Consider the following 15004-nt stretch of genomic DNA (forward strand, 5'->3'; position numbering starts at 1 on the left):
ACACAGGGATTTTATTAAAGAGGATTACTTGGCTGACGACTTTGTCCAAGATGACATACAACATATAGTGCATCCAGAAAGTATTCACAGCGCATCACTTTTTCCACATTTTGTTACGTTACAGCCTTATTCCTAAATGGATGAAATTCATTTTTTTCCTCAGAATTCTACACACAACATCCCATAATGACAACGTGAAAAAAGTTTACTTGAGATTTTTGCAAATTTATTAAAAAATAAAAAAATTGAGAAAGCACATGTACATAAGTATTCACAGCCTTTGCCATGAAGCTCAAAATTGAGCTCAGGTGCATCCTGTTTCCCCTGATCATCCTTGAGATGTTTCTGCAGCTTAATTGGAGTCCAGCTGTGGTAAATTCAGTTGATTGGACATGATTTGGAAAGGCACACACCTGTCTATATAAGGTCCCACAGTTGACAGTTCATGTCAGAGCACAAACCAAGCATGAAGTCAAAGGAATTGTCTGTAGACCTCCGAGACAGGATTGTCTCGAGGAACAAATCTGGGGAAGGTTACAGAAAAATTTCTGCTGCTTTGAAGGTCCCAATGAGCACAGTGGCCTCTATCATCCTTAAGTGTAAGAAGTTCAAAACCACCAGGACTCATCCTAGAGCTGGCCGGCCATCTAAACTGAGCGATCGGGGGAGAAGGGCCTTAGTCAGGGAGGTGACCAAGAACCCGATGGTCACTCTGTCAGAGCTCCAGAGGTCCTCTGTGGAGAGAGGAGAACCTCCCAGAAGGACAACCATCTCTGCAGTAATCCACCAATCAGGCCTGTATGGTAGAGTGGCCAGATGGAAGCCACTCCTTAGTAAAAGGCACATGGCAGCCCGCCTGGAGTTTGCCAAAAGGCACCTGAAGGACTCTCAGACCATGAGAAAGAAAATTCTCTGGTCTGATGAGACAAAGATTGAACTCTTTGGTGTGAATGCCAGGCGTCACGTTTGGAGGAAACCAGGCACTGCTCATCACCAGGCCAATACCATCCCTACAGTGAAGCATGGTAGTGGCAGCATCATGCTGTGGGGATGTTTTTCAGCGGCAGGAACTGGGAGACTAGTCAAGATAAAGGGAAAGATGACTGCAGCAATGTACAGAGACATCCTGGATGAAAACTTGCTCCAGAGTGCTCTTGACCTCAGACTGGGGCGACGGTTCATCTTTCAGCAGGACAACGACCCTAAGCACACTGCCAAGATATGAAAGGAGTGGCTTCAGGACAACTCTGTAAATGTCCTTGAGTGGCCCAGCCAGAGCCCAGACTTGAATCCGATCGAACATCTTTGGAGAGATCTTAAAATGGCTGTGCACCGACGCTTCCCATCCAACCTGATGGAGCTTGAGAGGTGTTGCAAACAGGAATAGGTGAAACTGGCCAAGGATAGGTGTGCCAAGCTTGTGGCATCATATTCAAAAAGACTTGAGGCTATAATTGCTGCCAAAGGTGCATCAACAAAGTATTGAGCAAAGGCTGTGAATACTTATGTACATGTGATTTCTCAGTTTTTTTATTTTTAATAAATTTGCAAAAACCTCAAGTAAACTTTTTTCACGTCATTATGGGGTGTTGTGTGTAGAATTCTGAGGAAAAAAATGAATTTAATCCATTTTGGAATTTGGCTGTAACATAACAAAATGTGGAAAAAGTGATGCGCTGTGAATACTTTCCAGATGTACTGTATGAGATATACTTGGTTACATTTCCTTTTTTCCATTGGAGCACAGGCAGAAGATGTGACTTGCTTATGGTCACAGTGTCAGTAATGAGATTTGAAGCGACAACTTCCAGATGTAAAGTCTAAACTATGAACCACTATGCCACACCACCTATCTAAAAAGGAAGCCATTGTCATTTTTCATGTGTCATGATATATTTGTTATGTACATTGTAAGATAGATTAAATTACACACTAGGGATGCTCAACTGATTTTCACTAAAAAAGACTTGATCGATGAGCAGTAAATTGATCAATCACAAAAGCCAGCCATTTCAGCCCCTGCTTTTCTAAGCTTTATGGTAATTTAATTGCAGTGCTCCTTTATGAGCCATTTCAGTCTTTTTTTGGCAACAAACCTCCTGCTGCATAAACAACGAGCAACAAGTTGAGGCTTGTTTTAGTAGTACAGACGGATTCTTCCATATAACAGAGAGCGAGAGGCAATAAGAATATTAGCCTTTACGTTAAAAAAAGAGTAGTAATAAAGGAAACAGAGGAATCATCCTACTGTGCAGTTAGACAAATAGCAAGAGAAGGTACTTTAATGAATTTAGACATTTTTAGTTTGTTTGAACTTTGTTTTTGTTTTTAGTGAATCAGCTTACCCTTTTAATTGTAAAACTAATTAGATAAAGAAAAATTTTAAATTGCTGCTTAGTAAACAATAGGTTTGTTAGCTTAACAGCAAATGTACCTTTTACTTATAAACCAGTTAAGCATGTTAGTCTTGTGTTTTCTTGATAAGTAACTTATGAACATTTGATACATTTGTGGCCTTTTTAAAGATTTGTACTATGTTTATCATTTATTGCTGTGTGTTGTACAGCATAAGTTTAGGTAAGAAACAAGTACTACATAATTAAAATGATAATCCTTATTTATAATTACACCTCAAGAATTTCCGAATGTCTAGGTGGTACAGTGAAGAGTAAAAAAAAAACACCTGTATAAATACACTAAATGTATATTTTAACAGCAAAAAGCAGTAGTGGAATTAATGATTTAAAATTATTAAAACCTATAAGTGCATGAATGTTTACATTTAAGCAGTGTTTAATTGCCAATGTCAAATGATTGTGTGAAAAAAAAAAAAAAAAAGGAAAAAAAGCACAGACACACTCATAAAGGGTCTGGGGCACCCAAAGACAAACTCTGTGTATTGTAAAAAGTGCAAAAGGCGCAAAAGAAATGCTTGGTAACACTGTTATGAGACTGTTCCTGGTGTATAGGTCGAGTCTGCTCCAGAATGGCGGTGCTTCCGTTTAAGATGGTTTCTGGAGGAAGAGGCAGATACAGATGGGTTGACCCCAGAAGTGACGTCATAGATGGCAGCATGCCAATCTTCCTTTCTGCAGATGGGAAAGAAGAAGAGATACTGTTATTGCTCAGCGCCCTCGAGTGGACCGGAGGAGGCAATACCTCAGTTGGTTAATCGCCCATTTGATCGCCAGGGCCTCTGTCTCCACCACTGCATACCTCGTCTCATGGTCCAGTAGATTCCAACTTACGTACATCACAGTGTGTGCAACACCATTGATGTTTTGGCTCAGCATGTCACCCAGGCCTGCGTCCAAAGAATTGGTCTGCAAAATAAAAGGCAAGGAAAAATTTAGAGTTATTAAAACAGTTGTTGAAATGAGGACCTTTTAAGTCACAGAATGCGTCCTCTGTTTTTTCATCCCTGAACCCGGATTTAGGAGCTCACATCTTTGTCAGGTTAGTTAAAGGGGCAGCCACCTCAGAAAACTGGGGTACAAACCGGCAATAGTAATCCACTAGTCCTAAGAAAGCTTGTACCATTTAGTTTTTGGATGGGGCCAATTTACAGTTGAAGCAACTTTAGAATACTGTAGATGTACGATACCTTTGCCCACCAAATACCCTAAATATTTGGACTCAACTAGCCCAAAGAATCATTTCTTCATATTAATTATGAGGCTGGCTTCACTTAATAGGTACATTTTAAGTACTAAAAGCCGTCTTCTCCTTTGCAGATGCCGTTAAGGGAATTTCTCAATACCCTTTGGTCGTGTCTAGGGTGGTCAAGTACTGAGTCCTTCCCAACTGTTCAAGAAGTTCATCCAAACGGGGCATTGGGTAGGCATCGAACTGAGACACCTGGTTAAGCCGCTAGAAGTCATTGCAAAAGTGCCAACTTCCATCTGGCTTAGAAACTACAACAATGGGATTAAGCCAAGGATTGTAGCTTTCCTTGATTACCCCCAAGTCCAACATCCTTCTGTTCTCCAACTTGATCTCAGCTTGTGTGGCTTCCAGGTGGGGGGGACTTATGGGGGGTATGGGCACTCTTGATTGACGAATCCTGGGTCAGTAAGGGTGTCGTGCTCAATCAAGGAAGGTCTTTCAGGTTTCCCGTTCACTATACCCAGGACGGACGAGATTACTTCTTCCAGTTCTCGCCTTTGTTTGGGAGTTAGATCAAAAATAAAGTTAAAGTGACTGAATTCAAAGAAGGAGTGGGCTGAAGTTGGGTAAGGATTGGGATCCCTTTCCTTCCATGGCTTCAGGATCAGCATGATATATCTGCTTGGCTGGTCATCTATTTGGTTTTTTAATCAAATAGTCGACTATGCCGTTTCTCTCTTTAACTTCATATGGGCCCTGCCAATGAGCCAAAAATTTAGAACGGGTTGTGGGAACAAGAACCATAACCTGGTCTCCTGGTTGGAACTCCCAAAGGGTTGTTCCTCAAATATAATAACAAGCCTGCAGTGCTTGAGCACATTCCATGTTTTCCTTTAGAATTGACCTCATTTTTCCAAATCCATTGCATAATTGATTGATATATTCCAAAATGTTTAGTGAAGGATTGGCCTCCTCTTCCCAACTCTTTTTTAATATGCTGAGGAGACCTTGGGGTTGTCACCCATATTATAACTCAAAGCGAGAAAAGCCTGTGAGGGTTTAAGAGACCTCCCGGTAGGCAAACAAAGCAAGGGGAAGCAACTGATCCCAGTTTCTTCATCCTTGCTGACCACCTTACATAGCATTCATTTGAGCATCTGATTGAAGCCATCCGTTTGGGGGTGGCACGCAGAGGTCTTTAAATGCTTAATATGGAGCAATTTGGTCACTTCCCTAAACATATCCAAGGTAAATGGCATCCCTTGATCTGTGAAGATTTCCTTAGGGACGCCAACCCTCACAAGGACCCCAACAAGTTCCTGTGCAATATTCCTTGAGTTAGCCACTCTCAAAGGGATGGCTTCCGGGTGTCGGGTAGCGTAGTCTACAGTCATTTAAAATATATTCGTGGCCTTTTGCAGAGCGTTCTAGGGGACGTACAATATCAACCCGTAGTCGCTCAAATGGGACGTCAGTGATTGGAACAGATACGAGAGGAGCACGGTCCTTCCAAGGAATCTGTCATAACTGATACTCTGGACAGGAGGCACAGACGTGCTGGACCTCCTCATTGATTTCCAGCCAATAAAATCAGAGATTAATCCACTCTAGTGCCTTTTAAGTTCCAAAGTGGGTACCCATAAGGTGGGCATGGGCTACTTCTCAGACTTGCCGCCAGAAAGTCTGCGGTACTAACAATAATGACCTCATCTCACCCTCGGCTGCCCAATAGAGTAAATCATTTTTTAAAACAAAGTGCATACCCTGTGGTATAGAATAATTGGTATGTTACCCATCAATCAGAGTGACATTATTCAACTTTTAAGGAATCATCATTCAATTTTACCTGTTTAAAGGACCCAGAGTTTGCCTAAATTGAAAATATAATTCTGAATGAGGATCTGATGTGACTTCGAGAGATGGAGTTATGTCCCTCATCGTCGCATCCTCTACCTTGATTACATCATCAAACTGTGACGCAGTTATGTCACTCTCTTCCCATTGGGTGGCTGTATTAACATGGCTTCCCTCCGGTTGTATACGCGGCATGGGAACAACTTGTGATGAATTTTTTCCATCTGTTTTCAAGACCAGTCTGAAATGTTTGACTCTTCCAGCTCATATCCTGCTGAATGTCTACTGCTTATCTCAACCTTTTTATATTTTCTGATGTTGTTATGGTTTGTTAGTGTTCTAACAAATATGTCCTTCACAATACCAACTGATGGACATTTCTCTGAACGCTTTCCTATATCAGACCACTTTACATATGTTTAGTCAAACTGACATTTTATTTGTCATTTTCTGTTACTGTATTGCATGCTGCAAACTCTTTTCTGCTTGGCTGTGCAGTTGAGCCCTGCAAAAGTCCTAGTACATGTGCTTTCTTGCCTTACTTGCCAAGTGCTGCTGAAATAATAATAACAGCGGTGTTTTTACTGCAATAAGATATGAGTCAGGTTACTCTTTACTTTCAAAAGTAATCAAACTACTTAACGCATGTTACTTTTAATGTGTTACCCTATTGCTGTTGAGATTGTGTTGCTGAGCTTAGCCCTATACATTCAGCTGATCAAATAAATTTTGCAATTTGAGAAATGTTCAGATAGAGTTCAGTAGTGCTGGGAGGTATACCGGTTCATACCGAAAACCATTTTTTATTTTTGTTATGATATGGATTTTTCTTATACCACAATACCGGTTTAAATAGCCCAAACAACGTTTGGAACATGGCGCAGTGGGAAACTGTTTAAGGGGGGACCTTTTTTACTGCTACACTGCTAAACATGCATGCAACAGAGTACATGCATTAGTGGAGGTATTGAGCGGTGAAAATGGACAGAGAACATTCAGAAATTTAAGCTGTAGCAGACGATAAAGTTGAACATGATGACACAGAAGAACTTTTGCTGAACAAAGGAGCCGTGTCTGTTGTCTGGAGATACTTTGGTTTTAAAAGGTCGTATGTGGATCAAATAACTATTTACTGCAAATGCTGTTGAGCTAAAGTTGACACCGGAGTTGGCAACATGAGCAATTTGCTGCACTACCTTAGCGGCAAACTTGCTTTGGTGTACCACGAATGTATGGAACTAAGATTGACACCTTCCACGTCCTCCGGTAAAACTGAAGAAGCTAGAGGACACTTGAATCAGACGTCACTTGTAAACACGTTTGCTAGAGGTTCTGCCTACTACAAAAAAAGCAAGCGGTGGATCGAGATAACCAACGACATTACAATCCATGTAGCTAACATGCCAGTGGACAGAAACTGTAAACATTAACAGAAAGTGTAGTTGGTTTACAACAAAATATTTCCTTTTCCAAGACATGTTCAGTGCAATACAACTTTTGACAAGCACCTCTGGATTTTACTAAGTCTAAATGCCTCTTTGGATGGTTGAAAATATGGTGTCAAAATTATAGTTTAAGTTGTTTGCAAGATTTGTTCAATAAAAAGATTATATATTTTGACTGCAACTGTCATGCAATGTGATTCCTTCTCTTCATTAGTGTCACCCCCTTGAAAACTATCACTTTATGGAGCCATGTAAACCTGTATTAATACTTGTGTACACATTAAAATGTTTTTTTGTACAATGTACAATTCTCATGACAGTGGAATAGGTCATTCTTAGCCAGTCTACTGCAGTAATTGCAGTGGAAAATGTGGTTAACATCCACTCATGTATGGGGAAAAAATACTGTTAAATAGCATGAAACCAGTATAATTTTGAAAGATACCGTGATATAGAATTTTGGTCATACTGCCCAGCACTAGAGTTCAGCTAGGAGGAGGAATAATGGGACCGCCCAAACATTTGCCTCTGGAAATGTTCTTTGTGGAACCTTCTACCTGTGTCTGCTGAAACTGTGTGCAAAGCAAATGCATGTGCAGGCCAGAGAATAACCTCATAGTCATTGCCCATTATTGACATTATTGAATGTTGATGTGTGGATATGAATTAATGTCTCTGTTCTGTAAACAGAAGGTTGGAAAAATCCCTGGATGGGGCGCCAGTCCATTGCAGGTTGAACACACATACCCACTAGGCTGCTTTAACAATGCCAGTCGACCTAACCTGCATGTGTCCGAACTGTGGAAGGAAAGCTGTAATAAAAGCATGTGTAAAACTATATATGATACAGCTCATATTGCTGCTGCACCACGCTAACACGTCTTGATATAAAAAAAACTGCAGAGGTCATGTCTAAAAATTGTGTTCATTTCAGTGTACGAGTGTCTGAATTATGGTGATTAATATTTATTTTTTAAAGAGCAAAACATCATTTTGGAGCTGGCTCAGAAACAGATTTGTGTGTTTATATTTTAAATTCTATTACAGAAAAATCCACAATATTGTCCAGTTGATTAACTGAGTAAACTTTAAGTAGAACAGCCAGTGTTTATGCTGTGGTATTGAATATTGTGAAATTTGGTTTTGGCATCAAATACAAAAATTCTGGTATTGTCACATCCCTACAGAATCTTCAGTAATGCTCTTTCAACTGTTGTTTTAGTTGAGATACGGTAACATTTTTAGGGTTTGTCTATTAGGCAACCATTTGAAAATAATGATACATTGTGATTAAGTTCATTTTGTTGAATTTTTATATGTTGTACATTTAGAGGTTTTGGCATTGTGTGTGTGTGTGTCATCCGTTCAGTCGTTTTCCGACCTTCAGTGATTCTATAAGCTAGCTCTCTCCACGCTTTTCGATCTTGCACAGCTTCTTTGAGCTGTGTTATACTCATGCCCGTGTCTGCTTTGATGGTGTTAAGCCAACAAGTCCGCTGGCGGCCGGGTCTTCTTTTGCCGCTTACCATCCCTAGCATGACCAATTTTTCTAGCGAATTTGATTGCATTATATGGCCGAAATAGGTCAGTTTGAGTCTAGTGATTTTCCCTTCTAATGAGATATCCGGCTTTATGCGCTCTAGCACTTCTTTGTTCGTTACTCTCCCTATCCATGGAATGCGGAGTAGCTTTCTCCAGCACTAAAGATCAAAACCGTTGATCTTCCTTCTGTCAGCTTTTTTCAGGGTCCAACTTTCACATCCATACATGGTTACAGTAATCCCTCCTCCATCGCAGCGGTTGCGTTCCAGAGCCACCCGCGAAATAAGAAAATCCGGGAAGTAGAAACCATATGTTTATATGGTTATTTTTATATTGTCATGCTTGAGTCACAGATTTGCGCAGAAACACAGGAGGTTGTAGAGAGACAGGAATGTTATTCAAACACTGCAAACAAACATTTGTCTCTTTTTCAAAAGTTTAAACTGTGCTCCATGACAAGACAGAGATGACAGTTCCGTCTCACAATTAAAAGAATGCAAACATATCTTCCTCTTCAAAGGAGTGCGCATCAGGAGCAGATGTCAGAGAGATAGAGAAAAGCAAACAAATCAATAGGGCTGTTTGGCTTTTAAGAATGCGAAGCACCGCGGCACAAAGCTGTTGAAGGCGGCAGCTCACACCCCCTCCGTCAGGAGCAGAGAGAGAGAGAGAGACAGAGAAAAACAAAGAAGCACAAATCAATACGTGCCCTTCGAGCTTTTAAGTATGCGAAGCACCGTGCAGCATGTCGCTTCAGGAAGCAGCTGCACAGAAGGTAGCCACGTGAAGATAATCTTTCAGCATTTTTAGACGAGCGTCCGTATCGTCTAGGTGTGCGAACAGCCCCCCTGCTCAATCTCCCTACATCAGGATCAGAGAAAGTCAGTGCAAGAGAGAGAGGGAGAAAAGTAAGTTGGGTAGCTTCTCAGCCATCTGCCAATAGCGTCCCTTGTATGAAATCAACTGGGCAAACCAACTGAGGAAGCATGTACCAGAAATTAAAAGACCCATTGTCCCCAGAAATCCGCGAACCAGCAAAAAATCTGCGATATATATTTAAATATGCTTACATATAAAATCCACGATGGAGTGAAGCCACGAAAGGCGAAGCGCGATATAGCGAGGGATTACTGTATTGGAAAAACAATTGCACGGACTAGCCTGCATTTAGTGGTGAGGCTGATATCTCTGCTTTTCCAAAATTTTTCCATGTTCAGCATTGTACTTCAGCCAAGCGCTATCCTTCTTTTTACCTCTGAGCAAAGTTCTCCGCCCCGGTTGATGTTTGAGCCTAGGAAAGTAAATTCTTGAACACATTCTATTTCCTCATCGCCGATTTTTATTTTGATGTTGTTGACTGCGGTCGTCATTATTTTCGTCTTTTTTAAGTTCAATTGCAAACCCATTTTTTCGCTTTCGTGCTTGATTTTCATTATCAAATCCTCAAGTCCCTTTTTCGTTTCAGCCAACAAGGAAGTGTCGTCAGCGCATCGGAGTTTATTGATGTTTCTTCCGCTGATTTTTACTCCAATTTCTGACTCCTCCAGGCCTGCCTTCCGCATGATGACTTCCACGTACAGATTAAGCAGAAAGGGGGAGAGGATGCAACCTTGTCGCACTCCTTTTCTACAGTGGAACCATTCAGTGTCTCCGCATTGTGTCCGAACTGTGGCTTCCTGCTCAGAATATAACGATCTGATCAACTTAACCAGATGTGGTGGTACACCCAACTCTTTTAAGGCTTCCCACAGTTTCATATGGTCAACACAATCAAATGCCTTTGTGTAGTCTATCTTTTCCAGTCCCTCGGCCATTTGCCAGATTCCCAGATCTTTTGACACAGGGTCGTGATGACTGCCGATGGTACAGGGCGCAATAATTCCACTGGGATGTTATCTATGCCCGGAGCTTTGTTCTTAGCAAGCTGCTTGATGGCCAATGCAACTTCCGCTTCCAAGATCGGTGGTTCTAATTCCAGTGCGTCATCGTTCTGCAAAGTCCCAGGTTCATTTTCGCATGCGTACAGGTCTTCAGTGTATTCTTTCCACCTTTATCTTATACCTTGCTGGTCGTATGCTTCGGTTCCGTCCTTGTTTTTGATTGTTCCTTTATGAGCGGAGAAAGGCATTCGGATGTTCTTCACCTGAGCGAATAGATGCCTCGTGTGACCTTTCAAGCAATTCTCCTCGAGCTTTTTGCAGTGCTCATTCCAGTACACTTCCTTATCTTTCCTGTCAGATCTTTGAAATTCTATGTTCAGCCTCTTCGCCTTATCTCTGTCTCCTGCAGCTTTAGCCGTTCTCCTTCATGGGCAATCCTAAGAGTTTCCTCCGTTAACCATTTGCCTTTCTTTTCTGGCTTCTTATTTGGTATGTACCTCTTCGCTATTTCTGTGATTCTTGATTTGATGTCGTCCCATAATTCTTCTGGTGGTTTCTCCGCCACATCAAGTAATTCAAAGCAATTTTTTACCTCGATGGCATATGATGCTGGTATTTTCGATATATCGAATTTTTTCGGCGGTGCATGTTTTCTGATGCCACAAAGTCTCACCCGGATTTTCGCGACTAGCAGTTCATGGTCTGAGCCGCAGTATGCTCCAGGGAATGTTTTCACGGCAACTACGGAGCTTCTCCAACGCTGACTGCAAAGGACATAATCAATCTGGTTTCGATGCAATCCATTAGGTGATGTCCATGTGTATAGCTGACGCTTTGGCTACATGAACCATGTGTTTGTGATTCTTAATTGGTTTTCCTGGCAGAACTGAATCAGGTGTTCCCCGGATTCTTTTCTCTTGCCTAGTCCAAAACTGCCAACAATGTCGGCTTCTGCTTGCTTGCCTACTTTCGCATTGAAGTCGCCCAAAATGTAGGTGATGTTCTTCTTCGGTGTTTTATCGACAGCTTTTTGTACTTCAGAGTAAAACCGCTCAAGTTCTTCTTCTGATGCGTCCGTTGTAGGAGCATATACCAGCAAAATTGTAATGTTCATTGGCTTTCCACGCAGGTGGATGGACATTATGCGTTCGCTAGTTATTTTGTAACTTTCTACAGCCTGTGCAATGTTTTTCTGAGCAATAAACACTACCCCATTCTTTCTGACGTTGTCATGACCAGAATAATAAACGGTGAAATTGAAAATGACCACTGCTAGTCCAGCGTAATTCGGTGACTCCGAGGATATCGATTTGGAACCTGTCCATTTCGTTTTGTACAACGTCTAATTTTCCTTGGTTCATACTTCGCACATTCCAAGTTGCAATTTTGAGCGTTTTTTTAAAGCTCAGGCTGTTCCGTTCACCGCTGGCTGCATTAGCACCTGGGCTTCCCGGGGGATTTCCCCCAGGCGCGTCATAATTGCAGCGGTTACTAGTGTCCGGCCTTTGCTCTTCCCCAGTAGCTTTTTGGGTATCCGCCGGCCTGGGGGTCTTACCTTTGGGCACCATATCTGAAACTTTCGAGAGCGTATTCATAGAATTTTCTTGGCAACAAATTCGCGAAGTGGGTTGCCAGGTCCTTCTCCACTACCCTCCCCATTTTCCCGGGCTTGGGACCGGCGTATAGGGGTGACCCTACACAGCTGGGCTGGCATTGTACGTGTATAAAATTGTTTTTTGTTGTATGGTTATAATGATCAAGGCTCATTAAATCAATTTTGTAAATAGCTCAATGGCCATTAGTTTATGAAAGGAAAACATAATTTTGTATAATATAACAATCGCCAACTTGGAGTGTATCCTAGCAGTTTTGAGCACAAGGCAGAAAAGCATCCCCGGACTAGGAGCTGATCCATATTAGTACCTACTTATGCTGACACAGATAAGCAGGACCAATTTGTAATTGACAATTAAGTTAAAATGTGTATAGAAGAAAATACTTGCCTGAGGGAGATGTTTGTGTTTAGGCTTGATATTCATATCAAGGACATTCTGAATCTGTAAGGCAGCAGCACTAACAAATATGCCATCCTGGAAGTAATGTGTACTTACATTGTTAAACTAGCTCAAAAAATTATTTACTTAGGTGGATTCTAAATCAGAATATAATATTTACTCAATATAGAAAGCTGATTAATAATTTGTACTGTATATATTAAGAAAATACCATACTGTTTAATGAGTGTTTCTGTATTAACCCATTAGTTTATGCTTATTAGTATTTAACTTACAGGTGCATCTCAATAAACTAGAATGTCATCCATCCATCCATCCATTTTCCAACCCGCTGAATCCGAACACAGGGTCATGGGGGTCTGCTGGAGCCAATCCCAGCCAACACAGGGCACAAGGCAGGAAACAATCCTGGGCAGGGTGCCAACCCACCGCAGGACACACTCAAACCCACCCACACACCAAGCACACACTAGGGCCAATTTAGAATCACCAATCCACCTAACCTGCATGTCTTTGGACTGTGGGAGGAAAGCGGAGCGCCCGGAGGAAACCCACGCAGACACGGGGAGAACATGCAAACTCCACGCAGGGAGGACCCGGGAATCGAACCCAGGTCCCCAGATCTCCCAACTGCGAGGCAGCAGCGCTACCCACTGCGCCACCGTGCCGCCCAGAATGTCATTGAAAAGTTAATTTATTTCAGTAATTCAATTCAAAAAGTGTAACCCATGTATTATATAAATTCATTACACACAGAGTGATATATTTCAAGCGTTTATTTCTTTTCATTTTGCTGACTATGGCCTACAGGTACTGAAAACTCAAAATTCAGTATATCAGAAAATTAGATTACCTAAGACCAATAAAAAAAAACATTTTTAATACAGAAATGTTGGCCTACTGAAAACTATGTCCATGTACGCACTCAATACTTGGTCAGGGCTCTTTTTGCATGAATTACTGCATCAATGCGACGTGGCATGGAGGTTATCAGCCTGTGGCACTGCTGAGGTGTTATGGAAGCCTAGGATCCTTTGTTAGCAGCCTTCAGCTTGTCTGCATTGTTGGGTCTGGTGTCTCACATCTTCCTCTTGACAATACCCCATAGAATCTTGAGAGGATTGTGAAGCACAGCCCATTCAAGAATTTGGGGGAGATTCACAAGGAGTGGACTGCAGCTGGAGTCAGTGCTTCAAGAGCCACCACATACAGACGTATCTGGAACATGGGCTACAACTATCGTATTCCTTGTGTCAAGAGACAACGTCAGAAGCGTCTTGCCTGGGCTAAGGAGAAAACAGACTGGACTGTTCCTCAGTGGTCCAAAGTCCTCTTTTCAGATGAAAATAAATTTTGCATTTCATTTGGAAATCAAGTTCCCAGAGTCTGGAGGAAGAGTGGAGAGGCACAGAATCCAAGTTGCTTGAGGTCCAGTGTGAAGTTTGCACTTTCAGTGATGATTTGGGGAGCCATGTCATCTACTGATGTTGGTCCACTGTGTTTTATAAAGTCCAAAGTCAGCGCAGCCGTCTACCAGGAAATTTTAGAGTATTTCATGCTTCCCTCTGCTGACAAGCTTTATGGAGATGCTGATTTCATTTTACAGCAGGACTTGGCACCTGCCCACACTGCCAAAAGTACCAATACCTGGTTTAACAACCATGGTATCACTGTGCTTGATTGGCCAGCAAACTCACTTGATTTAAACCCCATAGATAATATTGTCAGATGAGCTGAAGGCCGCTATCAAAGCATACTGGGCTTCCATAACACCTCAGCAGTGCCACAGGCTGATCGCCTCCATGCCACGCCGCATTGATGCAGTAATTCATGCAAAAGGAGCCCCGACCAAGTATTGAGTGCGTACATGGAAATACTTTTCAGTAGGCCAACATTTCTGTATTAAAAATAATTTTTTATTGGTCTTATGTAATATTCTAATTTTATGAGATACTGAATTTTGAATTTTCATTACCTGCAAGCCATAATCAGCAAAAACTAAAGAAACAAACACTTGAAATATGTTACTCTGTGTGTAATGAATTTATATAATATACGAGTTTCACTTTTTTTTTATTGAATTACTGAAATAAATTAACTTTTCGATGATATTCTAATGTATTGAGATGCACCTGTATATACAGTTTAGCATCAGGAAGTAGAATGTTTTTAATAGAGCTAACCTATCTTGCATTTTGTACTGTAATTTTAGGTACATCTTTGTTTATGGATGTCTTACCAGAGAATGGTACAGCCAGCATCCAGACTTCGGTGACAGGAGCTGCAGTGGGAAAGCGACGATTTGAGGAAAGACAAGCTTTTGACAAAAGACTCAGGTTTAGTGTCCGTCAAACTGAAAGTGCCTATCGTTATAGAGACATTGTTGTCAAGAAACAAGAAGGCTTTACGCACATTTTACTCTCCACAAAATCTTCAGAAAATAACTCCTTAAATCCAGATGTAAGTAAAATATATTAAATTGGATATAATTTTGTTATGTATTTATATGCAGTAAGTGTGGGTATGTGGGTGTTTGTGTGTGTGAATATACATCATTTTGCTGGTTTCCTTATTGTTCTTTTCTGTTTTTTTGTACATGACACTGATAGATTTTACACAGAAATATTGAACAGTTCATAGAATTTACTCTTCAAAATGTTGC

General features: G+C 41.3%; 1 protein-coding gene across 2 annotated transcripts in view; it reads left to right on the plus strand.

Moving 5' to 3' along the window:
- Nucleotides 1–15004, plus strand: part of cdyl (chromodomain protein, Y-like) — a 298068-nt gene that overhangs the window by 194317 nt on the left and 88747 nt on the right. For both annotated transcript variants that reach the window (XM_051929209.1, XM_051929208.1), the window contains exon 3: nucleotides 14555–14802. In XM_051929209.1, coding sequence (XP_051785169.1) covers nucleotides 14555–14802 — 248 coding nt within the window. The remainder of the gene's footprint in view (nucleotides 1–14554; nucleotides 14803–15004) is intronic.

The sequence above is a fragment of the Erpetoichthys calabaricus genome, chromosome 6 (genome assembly GCF_900747795.2).
Source record: "Erpetoichthys calabaricus chromosome 6, fErpCal1.3, whole genome shotgun sequence".
NCBI classification, from domain to species: Eukaryota; Metazoa; Chordata; class Cladistia; order Polypteriformes; family Polypteridae; genus Erpetoichthys; species Erpetoichthys calabaricus.